This window comes from Atractosteus spatula, chromosome 3, assembly GCF_055471065.1.
Source record: "Atractosteus spatula isolate fAtrSpa1 chromosome 3, fAtrSpa1.hap1, whole genome shotgun sequence".
NCBI lineage: Eukaryota > Metazoa > Chordata > Actinopteri > Semionotiformes > Lepisosteidae > Atractosteus > Atractosteus spatula.
In genome coordinates, this window is record NC_142708.1 from 17,616,916 (window position 1) to 17,634,641 (window position 17,726).

Here is a 17,726-nt window from a genome sequence, read left to right on the forward strand (position 1 = left end):
AACCTTGTATTGTAATCTTTAGGCAGTGGTTAAGAAAGGTAGCAAAAAAAAAACAACCAAATGGGAATGTGGCAGGAAGAGCTTCAGTGCACTGAGTAAACTGCGGTAACAATGGGCCTGCCACTAGAGGCCAGCAAAACACCTCTATTGAAAATAGGCTCACTGGGTGTCAGTCAAAACATTATATGATTGAAGAAGAAATGAATTGCATTCTCAGTGCTAGTGAGATATACTGTACAAAAGCCCCTTCACGGTGGTTGGTTTTAGGGAGTAGTCTGAGGGAGACTGCTAGACTCAAGCAATAACAGAGAAAAGGGCAGATTTCATTGAATCTTTTATATGTAAGACCTCAATAAAATACAGCCTCTTGCATGTTAGGTTTTAATGCACTCAGATCCCTGGTCCCTACATAGTTAAGACAGGGGACATGGGGACATCTGTGGAAACGGGTGAATAATTTTGGAAGTCACTGACTGTGTAATGATCACATTTCACTGCTCCAGAGCACATGGCAGAAGGCAACAGAAAAGTCTGAAAAGTCCAACAGGAGTTCTAAGCATACAAATCTGAAAGGTGTCATTCACGTATACTGCAAAGGAACAGGTAATACTGTAGGTTATTCCATGCTGAAAAAAAAGAAGAAAGAAAACACAACGTTTCGGCCGTGGAGCCTTCTTCAGGTTGTGTTTTCTTCTTTGTTTCAGCATGGAATAACCTATTACTTGTTCCTTTGCAGCCTACGCATGCTGACGCAGCTACCCACCCGAACCATTCACATGTACTGTAACCTAATCTTTTAGTGTAGAGGAGAGAAGACTGTGATTGATGGGAAATGCACAGAAAACCAGATAAGAGGTTTCGTCTGAGCTGCTCTCACCTCCTTCATCATTCCTCCTTTCAAACTGAGCTATACTCCACTTTAGAGACTGCTTCCTGACTCCAAACAGGAGGCTCATTTTCATTTATTAAAATAAAAAAAAACACCAGATATTTTCAACAGATGCTTTATAGCTGCTCTCATCTCAGTGTTAAAATCTTCCAAAAATTAAAAGAACTTCAACTAGCGCTGAAACCATAATTTTGGTTAAACCTGCAATCTGAACTGGAGGAGGTTATAAGATATGGGGAGTTATGGGATGGCTCTGAGGAAAGACCCTTCTCCTGATGTGGCTGTTGCCATAAACCCCACTTTCATCCTGCCAGGTGTTGCGGCCCTGTCGGCGATAGTCCGCTGTGTCAGTGAACTGGGACTGGCACCTCCTGTAGGCAGCAGAGCACTCAGCCTGGTCTCCTACACACTTTGGGAGAGACAAAAACAGGTATGTAGAAATGTGTCTGTCACACGTAAAAGAAGAGGCCCATTTCTAAGAAGATAAGAAAGGTTAGAAAAGAGAGGAGGCCACTCAGACCATGTAGCCTGTTAGGGAATAGCTAATGTGATCCAAAGATCCCATCCAGATGTTTCAGGAAAAAGGCCTCAACAATATATGGTCGGGCAGCTTGTTCCATACTCCCACAATCCTTTGGCTAAAGAAGTGCCTCCTCTTCCTGGTTTTAAATGCATGAGATATGAAAACAAAAACAAAATAATAGTTTCAGTGCTTAATCACAGCATCACAGAATGAAGTTGTCATAAATTATTCCTTTTTAGCTCTTGATAAAATCATTTAGAATTCACTATGCTCAAAGTAAATGTACTTAAAAATATCCTGCAAGACTCCCCTCACAAATTCACATCAATGAATTTGCATTAACATACTGTAGCTGCTCAGGACCTTAAATTACAACAGAAAACTAGGTGAGCCCCCTAGATACTGACAGCTTTTCAACTGCAGATGCTTTACTATTCTGAAATGGAAGTGTGTGGCTTACTTTACACAATATTTAGATTGATTCCCTAGCAAAACAAATTAAAAATTAAAAATTGTGTGATATAAAAAAAGTTTGACAACAGCAATATAAACTTTTGGTAGAAATGTAAGGAGATTACTGAAAATAATGAGAATCTCAAGCTTAGATTGTGTAAAATAACAATCCATTGAGACAACTGAAAAAAACATACCTTTACTTATAAAAGTGTTTTTCATAAGAAGCTTATTCAGGCTCAATGTTGTCCATTTTATATACAGTTTATGTTCCCACTACCTGCATAGCACTTTGTACTTGTTTTTCAATTTTCTGCAAATGTCTTCTGCCAAGTGTTTCCCACTCTTTAATTATAATTAATTATAATTCGCTCCTACCCTTTTCTGTTATGATTAGGTTTTATTATTTCCTGGCGTGTCTTGTTTGTATTTTGGTTAAGTGTCTAGCGTCTCCACAGTTCCTGGCTCAGCGCTGGAAGACGGATGTCTGAAGGCCGGCCTATCCACCGGGCTCAGGAGTGACCCGATGGCATAGGCTTCACCCCGGAGTCCTGACCATCTGGGTCCAGGGCTTGGAGCGCCTGGTCCCATTAAGGTTTTAGTTCTTTGTGTTCCCAGTTTCGGTTCCCCTTCCCGGGGATTTTAACTGTCTTTGTCCCGGATGGATCTCCGCGCCTTTGGACAACAGACTGCGCCCTGATAACCCCTTTTTGGACACTTTTGGGTCACCTTCCCCCTGTCTGTCAACCCATCCTGACCCTGCTGTATCTTCCCCTAATGTTCTTCTCCAGACCCTTCCAGATTATACCGTCCCGCACAGGGTCTTTAACTAAGCACTACACGGGAGTCAGAACTGGCTCCCATGACACAGATGAAATTTAAATTCCGGACTGGCCAAGTCATAGACCAGGCCTAAACCCCACTGAAATGCTCTGTTAGGGCCTGAAGCGAGCTGTTCAAACAAGGAAACCCTCAAAGGTCACTGACTTGGCACAGCTCAATAAGGAGAAAAATTAATGAATGGGCTAAAATTCCTAAAAGCTTATGTGAGACTGATAAAAAGTGATGGGAAATGCCTAGCTGAAGTTAATGCTTCTGAAAAGTTATATCTCTGTGTTATATGTTTAATCAGGTTATTTTCTTCTTTTATAAGACTTACATAAAAGATGTAATTGCATTTTATGCAGCTAAATTATCTCAGAATATAGACTAACTTAAGGGATTCACAAACTTTTTTATTGCACTTTATATTCAACTTTATATATATGTTTCAGAATCCAAACAAAAACTTTACCTATAATGACTATTGTCAGCTACAGTATTTGAATGAATCCTTATCTGATGCCTTGTGAAATCAAAATATACCATTTCAAATGCTGTATGTCCACACTTTTTCTAAAACCATGTTGGAGGTCCCCAAGTATCCTATTTCCATCTACTTCATTTTAAACAGCTGTTTCCGAAAAGGTCTTAATTTAACTTAACATGATGCATTCATATCATACAGTTGTATCACAGTACTGTACATGTGACTGAAGGCCAAACGTGCAAAATAACAGATGAGCTTGAGTGCAACACTAAGCATTCACAGAGTGTGTTGTTGATAATGGCCCTGGGCAATTGACATTCCAAGCACAGCTCATATGGTGATGTGAGAGTTCAAAGAAAGCCCTGTTTTTACTGGAACAGAAGCATGCATATGTTCACAAACATACTGTACTGTACAGTTTTAATACCTGTAACACTGAAGCAGTATCCCCTACATTCAGCATTCCACTTTTTACCATATTTACAATTGGAGAGCTTTCACTTTTCAGCTTTCACTTTTTAACAGTTTTTAGTATAACATTATTTTGTCAAAGTCCTTTTTTAACGTCTGTAGCAAAGTCCCATTTAATGTCTTTCTGCATGTTCAAAGGCATTACTGCATTGCATTCATTTTTTAACAATGTTTCATGTTTTATTAAGGTACAAGTACAGTATTGTATTTTATGTTTTGTGCATACTTTATATATGGTGTGTGTTGCTTAGCTATCATGGGTCCTATAAATATCTGAAAACAAGGGTACAGCTCAACAATAAGCAATGTACTGTACCATGTGAGCAATGAATGAACCATGATTAATATTATTGAGGACTTCTCTGAAATCACTAACATGTGAATAGTAGCTAAACTACACCTCAGCTAGGATTTTTCTTTATCATAACTCAAATCATCATGCTCCTCACCCTATAGAAGACTAACTTATTTCACTGCTAGGTTTGTCCTACAGTTCTTCATACTAAGGAAGAGTAAGCAGTGTTTCCCAAACCTGATCCCCTGTGTACCCCTGTGTTTTGTGGTTCTCATTCCAACAGAACTACTACTGTTTTTTTGGGTCATGTATCAGGTACTGTACGTATTTCATCAGCCAGGTGTTCCAGGCTCTGCATCAGGACCTAGAATCCCCAGCTATGTTCATGCTGTCTTCTGGCACAGCTGGTCCCAAGACAGGAAATGATCCCCAGTTCAAACACTACCACAACCTACAGTAAATCTACAGTAAATTGCTATATTTCATTCCAATTGATCAAGATTCCTGTATTCCACAAGTCCTGTATTGAAACAAATACAGGTTTTTCAATGATATAACTTTATTTTTTTCATGTTTTCAAAGGTATTATGCAGGTTATCGACCCCCTCTTTCCAAGAACATCGGGGTAATAATGTTACTATTCTAATGATAATGCAATCTCATTCCCATGCCCTGCTTGGTAGTACAAAAAAACTACGAAGATCAAATTTATTTTTTTGAATTACTTACAGCTCCTGAGAACGTTGTTCATTTCATGAAGCATGTTCTCACTCAAATGTTGTACCACTCGTTTATCACACAATGTTTATCCGTGGTTCAAATTGCATAATCCATCAACTGGTTTATTTTTGTTTTTACACAAGAGAGGAGAGCCTCTGTAGTCTGTGAGAATGACAGAATTCTGCACTTCTCAGCACCACTGTGAGAATACACCACCACCACCAGCGTACCCCTTACTGTGCTCAGGTCTGCTCTGTCAGACCTCTTCTGGGATGCTGGCTCTTAGACAGTGGTCCCTGCTTGGAATACAACGAGCTCCTCTCCACCTGTTCATCTTCCCTCTCACTGTTTTCTCCAAACCACACAACACACAAAATGTGGCTGCTCTGGAAGCATCAGAGAACAGAGAGCAAGTATGTTCCCTTGAGGTAATATCCGTCACTAACAGGCTAAAAGGAGTAAATCTTTATATCCCTGAGAAGAGAAGACTATAGGGGAATGCGATTCAAGTCTTCAAAAGCCTCAAAGTTGTTGACAAAGGTAGCCGTACAAACATCTTCAGAATCAACAGGGACTCAAGACTCAAATGAAAACTACAGGGAAGTGCATTGAAAAATGAGAACAGACACATGTGTTTACACAAAGGGTTGTGGGAGTATGGAACAAGCTGCTCACATTCTTTTAGAAACAGCTGGATGAGATCTTTGGATCACTTTCCAAAAGGCCAGCTCTCATTTGGAAGTTTTCCTATGGTCTTAATTTATGTATTATCTTTTAATATAAAATTCAGTTTTTCCATATTTTTTATTTCCTGTTCATAATGAGAAAAGTCTAAAATGAAACTTATGTTCTCCTCAAGGCTCAAAAATAAGTTATTTCTCCTCCAGTTGTGTACTCCCAGCTATTTTAGTGGACAGACTTATAAATCATATTAAACATATGGTAATAGTTAAGAGAAAAAAATGGAAACAAACCATTAAACAAAAAATAATAATACACTACCTCATATGTTCAAAGTTATTTCAAATAGCCTTTCATTTATTCCGCCTACCAAAATAAAAAAAATCCTAATTTAACAAAAATATGATTACATAAAAACTGGGCTTCATATTGTTTTTAAAATAGTAGGCTAAACATTTGGTTTTCACAATGCATTTTAAGTGTAAAGCTCACAACTCACACTGATATCATTAAAATCTGGCTTTCACATTCATATTTCATTTATGAATTATTTGGCCAGTAATTAATTCCACATTCACTGGCCAAAGACAAACCCTTCAAGTTAAAACAATATGTTTCAAGTTAGACTTAATTTTGGTCAGTTAAGAAAACGTCCGAATGAAAGCTTGTCATCTTCAACTCACATTCTTTCAGATACAAATAAACATCAGTGAGGTGTTAGTATTCAGAATGTACAGTGGTATGTTAATATAGTATATTGTTGATATGAGCTGAACAGGGATTGTTAATTCCTTACTTACAGACTGTGTGCTGTAGCTGTATGGAGGGAGGTAGTCCAGTGCATACGTAGTGTCCATATCTCTGAAAGGTACATTTCTCATGTTAGTTTTGTACATGGAAATCTGAAGCCTTCTCAACTTTTAGATTACTGATGCTTGTTTTATTGTGGCCAACAAAGACCAGAAACATATTTTCTGGAAAGAGATGTTATAAATAAAACACATGTAAATTGTAAATGGGTAAATATTTGGAGACACAAACATGCCATACAATAGTACTTACAGTAAATGTCACCATACTATTGCATATTACTAGAATTTCACATTTTGAATTTTACAGTGATCCAATGTATTAAAAAACAATTATTAGCAGCTGTACTTTTAAAAATGCATAATTGTTTTTTGTGACCAGGCTTTTATAGTTTGGGAAGAAAGATGATTCATTGCAAATCTTCAGTTCCAATAAACAATCAATTCATTTGTACTCAAATTCTACTCCATCCTTTTCCACCCCATTTTTTCAGCCTTGTATGTTAACTGTTTTGATTATATGTCATTCAGAGCAACAGGACTTGTGTACTCTTAAACGTCATTATTTACAATGTGATTCATCCAATATATATGGGCGTTATAATCATATTAAAATAAATATCATATTATCATTAGAATTTTTACAGATCAAAAAATTAGTTTTTATCACTAATTATTATCTGTAAGTAATTAAGTAATTTTATTTAAAGGGAAACTGCAGTCCCGCTTTTTCAGATGGGTTTATTAAATCTCTGTAACAAAATAAATTAATTGATGGTCCTGGAAAATTTTATAAATTTCAAATCAAGTGCGAAATTGTGAAAATTGTGAAGGAACTGTATGATTACCATGTTCTCGCAAACCGCTGGTCTCGCCACAGGCGAGAGTGAAAGTTAGCATTAATTGTGACTTAAACCAGCCCTTCCTGCTCACTAGTCACTGTAAGCAAATGAGAAACGTGGACTCCTAACAACTTTAATTATTATGAGCATATTTTAGTTGGCTGGCAGGTTGCTCTTTTTTGTAATACTTACAAGTATCTCAAAAACATGTCAGTTTCATAAAAATATTCACTATCAGTAGAGTAGCAAAGTTCGTTTAGTTCTAAAGCAGTGTAATTGGGCCGCTTTTGCATCACTCTGAGTTTTGTTGCCTCGTTCTTAATTGCAGCCAATGGCTGCAATTGGGCACTACAAACACATTGAAAATTCACATCTTGTGTGATGTAAATTGGAGGTTGTATACATTACTGCGTACTTGGTAGTTTCATTGTGGTTTAAAATGCACTTATCACTGCCGATTCTTTATAACCCTGAAATGTACAAACAGCATTGCAGTTCCTCTTTAAAAGTTGCCTCAATCATAATTAAAATGATTCTCCTTAAAACACAGAGGAGGAAATGTTAGAAACTGTACTACCTCAAGCCTTTCCCCTGTTTTTCTAGGACTTCTTACTCACTCACAAACATGACCATGTACAACATTTTGGGACCACAGGTGTAGGAGCCTTACAAAATCATTCTTCCTTAATTTTTAATAGCTCTCTCCACCTTATGCTGAAATTAAATTAATGATTTTTTTTTATTTGGCTTTAATTTCTCACGGAATAGATGCACCGTATTTGATACAATAACATTTAGAACACGTACAGTAATAACCCACCTTTTAGCCAGAGTATCCTTCAGACACTTTTCAAATACAAGCAGTAAAAACCCTATGTTACTGGCAAGTACCATCTTCCAGTGTTGACTCTTTGGATGAAACTGAGCCTAGACAGTTTTTACAGCTTTGGCACATTAGCCGGGAAACGGTTTTAACTAAGCAACCCTAGGAAGTCCTCATTTTTTCCACACAGTGGTTCAATCCATTATGCAACCTGGTTAGTTTCCTTTTTAAAGGTCCTGTATAAAACAAACTGCTAAACATAGTAATGAAAAGGACCTGCAGTGCTATAACTTTATTTGTGTCCTTTCCTAGCTCCAAATCTGGACACCTCTTGCAGAATCCTTTGAGATCCGTTTGAATTAAGATTGACAGCTCCTCTGCACTGCCAGCTTTTTAGAAGAAAAATAAGAATTGGCAATGATTTGCTTTTTACACTTCCACAATCTGAAAAAAAGCCAACTGTAATCACATGAGCTCACCACCCTCAGGTCTGCACCAACATGAGTGGACTGAAAATGAGGCAGCATTTGTCATGGGCATCTGCCCGTTTTCATGAGAGTGAGTTCCAGAGTGCCCGCAGGAGAGCGAGTAACGAATGGAGGAGCGAAGCAGCCCTCACCTACAGTACAACAACCACAAGCTCGGCGTCACTGACTGAGCCATAGGGATCGCTGTTGTGAGGCACAGTCGGCTTAAACCCACATGACACCTGCCATAGCTCGAGAGAGTCAAGAGAGCCAATGACTCACACTGGATCTGCCTGGACTGCAGACCTCAAGTTACGCTCTAACAGAGGACATTGAAAGATTGGGCCTGTTGATGATCTAGTCTGACAGTCGTCTCACAATAGACGGGCCAAATCTGTACAATCTACATTTCCTGCATTTTTCACTCCGACCTCTGGGCTTGCAGATTTTAAGCACAATTATTCAGCTCAACAGGATCTGCATGTACTGTATCAGGGTGCACAGACAAAAATGTAGGGTGCTTCACCATCACTTCAAATTTTAATGTTTGCTTTGAGGGTCTTTATTTTATGAACCCACATGGAAATGGAAATATAAAATACATTTCTTAAACCTTACACTCAAAAGCTTATTTGAAGATCATTCACATTTTTGTGATTATGGTTACTTTTACACCCACTGTTCAAATTTCTCATTGTTTGCAATATGCTGTAATTGTATCAATTGATGATATACTGTAGCTAAAATATAGTGCGCCACATTCAGAAACTAATTTCCTGCAACTTAAGCCAAGAGATAGTTCATAGATTAACATGCATGTCTTTCAGCTCAACAAGGGACCTTTACAATACTAAATAATTACACAGCTCCACCAAATGGTACTAAACAGCAATGCTTCCTCAGGTATATTTTACTGCAATACTAAGAGAATTTTAAGAGAAAATACTAATTTAGAAACAATGCAAATCTAATTACTGTTTTCCATTTAGAGGGAAAGGTGCTTGACTGGAATCAGTAATGCAGTGTACTGAGAAACTGGCAAGGGTATACCTTCACACAACCCCTATGAGTCACTCAAGCCTCTTTCTCACAGAGGAACAGAAAAGTTGCGAACTGCATCAATACACAACATGAGCTCATCAGTTTTCCTGCAGCAAGCTCTGACTGCATTGCTTGTGCTTTCCTGCTGTTAACGTACGAAATCTTGATCTATAAGAATGAGGAGAGACCTGAGGTCTCTCAGAAAAGTAAGAATACTCTGTGCTTACATCTTATTGTGACCAGCCTGGTGACGTGGCAAAACGTCACCGAAACCTGTTTTAGGTCTCCATGTCTCCCTGGAAAGACATACTCGTAGTTAGTAACAATATAAGCATATAATGTTCATACTCATGTCAGTTATTGAAAGCTGGTTGTGTACTTGCAGACATACCTGCAGTGTCTCGAACTATAGATTCTGCTGAAATTTGAAAGAACACTGTTCTAAATGGAAATTAAATACAGTATACTGTATATGTAGGTATACTATATGAACATTTATAGACTTTTTGCATGTTTTTTTTCTTCATCCATTTTGCCACCTGCATACACTTGCATGTTCCCTTATATTCAGTTTTAGAAAATACGAGGCTTTGAGATTTCACTCCATTGATGCTTATATAAAGTGCTTTGTTCCATTATTTTTTAAAATGACTTGGTTTGAGCATGTATTGTAATTAATAACCCTCACACTTATAGACTAATTATAACTGTAGCTCTAGCTTCAGATTCAAACTATTCCTCTACTGTTCTGTTGGTTATTTTCTGAGATGTAAATCTACTTTCTTTAATGTTACCTTTTCTGCTAACTTCCTGCAAAAGCAGAAACTCTGAAAAAAAGATTACTTAGAGGATTAGTTAGAGGTGTTTTTACATTAAATAACATTATCACATCTATCTTTGAAGATCAATTAAAATCCATGATATACTAATGATATTCTCTAGTGCACTGCAGATTTAGCCCAGATTCATTTTGCTTTTGTTAACATGTATTGAGAGAACAAGCTTTTCATGTGTTTTACTTTCAATCCTAACACCACACCTGGTATTTTACTTTATTACAGTCAAGGGCTAGCTTGTGTAAATGTACTAAATTCAATATGAAGACACTAACAAGAACACTGATAATGTGTGTATTACCTGTCGAAGCATGCAGAATTAAAATTATCTGTCTTTACAAGTGGTTTGGGAGTCTCTCTTATCTCATAATCCTTCTTTAAATGGCATTGAGACAGCTGTCCTTCCGTTGTGGTGCTCCAGTCCTGAAATGATTGATGGCACACATTAGTAAAGTTTATTCACTATCAAACATGTATATAAAATTATATATATTCCAGACACTTGTGATTATACAGTATATGCCATTCACAATAATTATATTTGCATACTTTATTATTACTTGTTCAGAATACCCAATGTTTGGAATATTACTTTTCTAAAATTATTAAGATAAATGAACCATTTACTCCTCCAATACTTCTTCGGCATACCAAAACTTCAGAAAGATTCAGTGTATTGAGTTAAAAATCGTCTTTTCTAATTACCACATTTGATGTGTTACAAAAAGCTGAATCCCTTGAAAAAGTGCAGAGACATGTTCTTTATTTTTCAACAGCTGGAAAAAGTTTCACTGCAGAAACTGACAAAAATCAAATTTAGAATTGTACCTAGAAACCCACAGCTCAGTAAACAGTATTTATGAGAATCATGTTTTTAACAGATGACTAGATTAAATAAAACTAACAAGGTCCAGAATAGGCTTTATATTCACCCAACATCAGTCAAAATGACGAGGATACACAGAACATCTTAAAAATCTTGAGAAAGAGAGAAGTAAACATAAAGAACCTGGCATCCAACACATGACTGTAGCCGACTATAATGAACTTATTTCAAGTGTAACGTCAAACACACTTATTTATACATATGAGGCTACTAGTACCATCATTCCAGTGTGTAAAATCCCAGTAATGAAAACAAGTGGATTAGACATCACGGAAAGAGCAAGTACAGTGAAAAAGAGTGTGATTTGGGAATAGAACTCTTGCAATGTACCCTGAGTAGCTATGACAACAAACTTGTACTGGTTGGTTTTGCTCACGAGTCAGCCTTCCAGCAGTATAGAGCAGGGGTTCTCTGGCACTAGTCCTGAAGACACCCAATCCAGAATGTCTAATAAATCTAATCCCTGAGCGTTTCATGAAAAGAGTAGGGATGTTACCCCGGCATCTTGGCCAAAATTCCCATTGGCCTTTACCAATCATGGCCACCTAATAATCCGCATCTATGAACTGGCTTCATCACTCTGCTCTCCTCCCCAGTGATAGCTGATGTGTGGTGAGCGTTCTGGGACACTATGACTGCTGTCACATCACCCAGGTGAGGCTGCACATTGGTGGAGGTGGAGAGTCCCCATTACCTGTAAAGAGCTTTGAGTGGAGTGTCCAGAAAAGTGCTACAGTATGTAAGTGTAAGGAATTATTAATTATTATTATGGAACCTCTACATCAACAATTGCTAAATATCTGGGAAAATTTAACTGTGACTAATTGTGTAATAAATAATTTAGAGATAATCTGGAACAACAATGACAATACCCTTCAGCTGTCAAGCTCTGGAGTACATTTAATCAAACACATTACTTAACTAACCAAGTAACTAACTCAAGTAAGAACAACTGTAACTTATAATGACAACAGGAGCCCAGGGTTGAAGATGCTGTCATGTAAAGGTTGTGCCTTTCCATGGAGAAAATACAATGAAGACATCCTGCTGCCACTATGTCTACAGGCCTTTTTCCAGCACTGTTTGAGGCTGTAGTCATGGTTGACTTGTTTTCAATGAGCAGTGGCTCTGCCATGAATATTCTTGTTTCTGATACAAGATCCGGGCTCTTTGAGAGCACTTCTGAGCACACAGAAACAGAGACGTGAGCATCTTATAAGTCCCAAGGTGTGTATTTCTCTTCTCTGACTCGCAGCTGAAGTGTAGGGCCACGTTCTCAGTTTGGTTCAAGGTCCACAGATAGCTCAGAAGAAAATCCGATATGACTGTAGTTGACAAGGTCAGCAGGTGCCAATTGAGAAGGGACAGATACAAAACAGTAGGAAGATAAAAATGCACAAAAGTACCAAATATCTAAGGACAAAAGTACAATAGCCTAACGTGTATATAGTTAGCATTTCAAAGCAGCTGACTGTGTTCTCAGTTCCAATGTCTTAAATTTTTAAGGTATTTTTTGCCTTGTTCTATGCAGCACTTTTTATTTTAGGGTATGATTACTGTTAGGTCTCCTCATTAAATACATTCTGAAATATTTCTATGTGATTTTATATGGTGTTGAATTCTAAAAGCAGAGATGCCAATTTCAAGCGGGTAGTGATGAAGGAAAAGTCTGGCTTCAGTGATGTGCATTCCTGAAAATGAAAAGGGTGCTTCAGAAGAGGAAGAAACAATGACTTTTCATGTCTTGTTGGATATCTTATACTGTATATTGGAGTACAGTAGCCTATGTCAGGGATAGCACACGTGAATTGCACTTTGTAACAGTTTTGGTCGCCACGGTACAATAATGATATTGCTGCTCTGGAATCAGAGCAGAGAAGAGCAACCAGAGGCATTCCAGACTTAAGGGGATGTCCTACACTTGAAAGAACAGGACCGTTTTAGTCTTGAACAGAGCTGAAAAATTTCAACCTAGTGGATTTCTTCGTAACAAACAGCAGAACAAGTGAACACAAGTGGAAACGAGGTGGAAGTGCGCTGATTTATATTAGTGCCACTTCTTTACCCAAAGGGTTGTGGGTGTCTGCAACAAGCTACCAGGCCATGATGGTGAAGCCCACACCCTGGCCGCCGTCTTTCAAGAACCACCTGGATGTGCCAAATGGTCTGTTCTAGTTTGTGACATTTCTTATGTTCTTACTCAATCCATATCAAGTAAAAGTGAGAACACATTTACTGAACATTTAACAGTAAAATAAACACTTGGCTGGAAGTATAGTACTTACAGTATTCCCACAACTTCCGAGATTTTTGTAAGTAGATCGAAGTAATTTTTTTTTTCCTTCAGAGCAGACTGTCAAGTCATAGTCTTTAGGTTCAGCCTCTCGATTCTGGTGCCTTTTAAGAAATAATAAAGCCGAATAATAAACTATGTTTAAATTAAATTAAAAGCAAATATTTATCAGCCTCAATCAGTATATAATATATGTAAAGCTATTGAAATGGTAATTTCAATATTACACCGATATAATCTACCAATTGTCACTGGTGTACAGTGGGTTTAAATGTTTTATTAGTAGTATCGTCTGTACTCTACACAAATATGTTACAACAGCATGCTATGGTAATACTAGAACCTAGCGTTTATTAACTTAAAAACGCACCAACACTCAATATACTGCAATTACTGTACCTATAGAGCTGCGCCTACTGAATAATTCTTACCAGTTGGAGACGAGCGTAGGTCTGCTGTAATACATTTGGGTTGATCAGAATATAAGAGAATCTTCGACTTTTGTCAACTCTCTTCCTTTTTGGCCGGTGGAGATGTACGTTTTATTTGTCCTTTTGGGCAGCGAAGATCAACGTTTGTGCCCCACTTTCCTGAAGTTTTCTTTTCCTCCTCGATACACCGTTGTGACCTCACCGCTTACCGCATAAAACCCCACAAGACGTGCGCTGTTCGTGGGCAGGACGCAGTTACTGTACATAAAACCGGCGTGTCAAGCGACAATTTAGTCAGTCGGAAAGTAGTGCTCGATCCGACTCGCTTTTTGTCTTAGAATTTACTAATTTTATTGAAATACTTTTGTGTTTGTGCGAACTTACAGGTGTAAAAAAGATTAGACGAGGTTGCTAACGACGCTAGAGAGGTTACCAAGACGAAACGCCCCAAGCTAAAGGTTTCATGTTGCAGGTGTTATTGTTCATTAGTATTTAAAGTTGACAAAGTACGTGCTACTAGTTATGTGCACCTTCGACAAAATATGATGACACAAACACTTTGCGAACTCAAGGGATAACAATATTTGAAAGAAAACTATTGTGATACTCACCCAGCTGTGTTTCAGAGGGCACCTACAGTATCTCCAAACCGACTGGCGCTCTTACGTTTTCCCACAACAGTACCTGTATCTATCGCTGTGGTGTTTACATGTTAACTACAGTAGTTGATGCTGTGATTGATGGGATTTTTTGATTGGGTTTTTTGGTTCAATCTTTATTTTTGTAAAATGTGATATTGAACATGTGGATTGATTAAGATAATGTATAATTGTTTGATTTCACTTGAATTATAAACGTTGTAACTGACTATATACAGTATATCTAATAACGACTGGGGTAGGTATTAATCTGTCATTTATTAGATTATTTCATACAAGGTCAGCATACGGAAACTACTAGTGGGAGCACAAAGGAAGTTAAGAAAGTAGCTCAGACCAGCACACAAGGGTGAAGGAGTAGCAGAGTTGGATCATGATCCAGGAATATTCAGATAACGGTTCCTTTTTCTTACCACCACTGGAGGACCTAGAATCAGATAACGTATGCATTTAACAGAGCAGGAAGGAAACAATAAAAAAATGCACAAACAGTATCATCCTGTTAGCATGTATGAATGAATACATTGGAAATACACTGTAGTTCTGAAGAGTCATACAATCCACAGGTTTTCATTCTAAATGAGATTTTTACTACCTAATTTAGTAGTGTAACGCATGGTACGCCGGCTCTTACACAGTGCCTGTCGGCCGTAAGCGTTACAGTAGCTTAAGTTTCAATTTTGCCTTACCAGGTTAACCTCCTTCCTAGTTATTTTGATGCTGGAGATATAATAAAGCCTATGAACCTTGCAGGACCCACTTTAGATTTTAAAGGAGCTTTCAATTGGCTGTGGGCTGCATTGTTTTTTGGGTTCTGCTTCAGAGCTTCTACAAGGCTAGAGATCACAAAACTGAGGCTACAGCAAAGTACAGCTGTGATCAGTTCAGTACTACAAACTATATGAGCCACTTACTGGAGCATGACTCTGAAATGACCACTCCATCTCTTCCTCACTGTTTCCATATTTTGATACAACATGCGTTTACAACCTGTTTGGATGTGCAGACAAATATTTGACACCGTTTTTGGGTTGGATTAGGGTAAAATCATGGCCTCAAAATAATCCCCATCTATGAATTGGCGTTCTGGCGCACTATGGCTGCCGTCGCATCACCCAGGTGGGGCTGCACATTGGTGGTGGTGGAGGGGAGTCCACATCACCTGTAAAGCGTTTAGAGTGGAGTGTCCAGGAAAGCGCTTTATAAGTGAAAGCAATTATTATTATTATTATTATTATTATTATTATTATTATTATTAAAATTGCATTAACTTGGGATTGGTAGAAATCGGTCTCTAAGCTTGTGAATTTAAAAATTGTGCCACACCTGACAGTGCCTGCCCAGAAAATTAAGATAATGCGTTTTTTTAAAAGATATAAAAGACTTCATTTTTAAAAAACAAAACAAAACTTGTATATGTCTTTTTCTAACTGTATAATGACTGTTAGAGAAATGGGACATTAGAAATGAAATTATGTTGTTAAACTTATATTTTTGGTGGTGTTGTCATTGCAGCATGCATAGAAAATATTGATATAAAATAATAAAGGATGTTTAAATGTATGTACAGTACGTTAATCTTCAGCAATTTAGATGCAAAATAAATACAGATTATTGCTTTAGAACTTCAATCTTTTACAAATGTTTTCAACTGTTATAGCAATTTAGAAACGTTGAATACAGTACATAAAGAATTTAATTTGAAATTTGAAGGTTTCCTTTAGAAACTCAGATATAGGTAATAGGTCTAAACAGTAATGTTAAATAATAATATGTGAGAGATTGTAAAAATGGGATATATTAAATTCCTGGCCCCAGAAAGGGTTAACAGTGAAACAAAAGTGCAGTCTTCTGAAAAACTGCAGACGTAGAAACCAAGGCAGAATAGTCAAGGATAAAAGAGAAGTAAAACTATTTCAGTTAAAAATAACAAATGAAACTACAGGATGTAGATCAAAAGGGAGTAAAGAAAGACAGATAAGGAGGTGAGAAATAGAGTCTGTTTACAGAATAACTGGCCAGTGACAGTTTCTCTAGGAACATTCATGCTTGCATGTAACCAATCACTCTATCGATCACACACTTAGAAAAACATGGTTTAGAGTATTTGATGTGAGATCAGACAGCGCTATGATTTTGACTTTCTGGAGGGGAAAGTTGTAAAGTCTCAGAGGTCTCGAAGTTGCAATCACTGCAGGCAACAAGGTGAAACCTTGAGAAGTACGTCTTGTATACTGTATACGCTTTTTGCTCTCAAAATCAAAATGTGAATAAAGTGTTTGTGTTGTGTTCAAGTACTTGTATTTTCTCTGTGTTTATTTGCCGTAAGCAAACAATGATGCCACTTTGAAAACCTGGGTATGTCAACTGGCACCAGATCACCCGAAAAAGTCAGACGGGGCTTTTCATGTTGTCTGGAAACTGAAACAAATTAACTGAGAAGAATTCAACAGTTTCTATAAACCACTGATCAGATAGGAGACCTGCAAGTAAAAACAGGGGGTTACAGAAAGTAGCGCTGGTGAGCCAGTGGGTGGCACCCGTCTCCTTGGACCACAATGTCTGATTGTGGAAATTGTGTAAGAGGAGCCTTTAAGAGGGCACCCGGTATAGAATGACCGCCAGTGTTCATCACAACGGGTGCTGCACTGTGGGGTGGATAACACTATATACCAGGATTTAATTTAGACAATTAATTCTCACTTTACTTGGTAAACTGTTTCCAAATAAAATCAATATATGTGCCTCAAGAGACTGTTTAATCCATGACTATCTTTCAGACCTCTGTATATTTTCACGCCATGCATCGAGGACTGTGAATTATTTTAGTAATCGTTTTCCAAATTGTTTGCTTTGAATCATTGTTTGCTTTGTGATGGTTACCATCTTAGCTTACAAGAATGAGTAAATTATGATTAAGAGTTTATACATTATTTCACGTTCTTTTCCCAAACTATAGGGCGACATATAATTTCGTTATCATATCACGGGTTTTAAAACCTGATAAGGCAATCAAAACCTGTATTTTGATTTTTACTAAATGTTTTATGAGTATTACACTACAGGAAATCGTTGCAGAGATTTAAAAATATGCCTATGGTTTCATCGAAAGTGACCTGCAGTAAACATTCTTACACATGTCTAATGTAAACAGTAAAAACACTTATAAAGCAGAACCGGTCATTTTCTGTTTCTTACTGCATACTATGCACAGTTTACAATACAGTCACACTTCCTTATGAACTTTCCGTGACCTGGAACTAGTATAACTAACTGTTGACGTCATCAGCCCAGATCC

At 37.6% G+C, this 17,726-nt stretch overlaps 1 protein-coding gene across 1 annotated transcript; it reads right to left on the bottom strand.

Moving 5' to 3' along the window:
- Positions 1-1,112: 1,112 nt before the first annotated feature.
- On the bottom strand, positions 1,113-13,804 carry LOC148837511 (cilia- and flagella-associated protein 95-like). The gene is made up of 6 exons (XM_088912083.1): positions 13,770-13,804; positions 13,331-13,442; positions 10,461-10,582; positions 9,551-9,619; positions 6,142-6,202; positions 1,113-1,298 (listed from the first exon to the last, which is right to left on the bottom strand). Exons 1-6 carry the CDS (start codon positions 13,802-13,804, stop codon positions 1,113-1,115), a joined length of 585 nt encoding a protein of 194 aa, XP_088768209.1.
- Positions 13,805-17,726: the final 3,922 nt, after the last annotated feature.

Bases quoted from the DNA above. Each gene is read 5' to 3' on its own strand.
- LOC148837511 (XM_088912083.1), bottom strand. From the start codon at position 13,804: ATGTATTACAGCAGACCTACGCTCGTCTCCAACTG. The intron at 10,583-13,330 runs GTAAGTACTATA...CAATCATTTCAG, and splicing joins TCGGAAGTTGTGGGAATACT to GACTGGAGCACCACAACGGA. The intron at 1,299-6,141 runs GTAAGTAAGGAA...TCTCTCCCAAAG, and splicing joins ACAGCTACAGCACACAGTCT to TGTGTAGGAGACCAGGCTGA.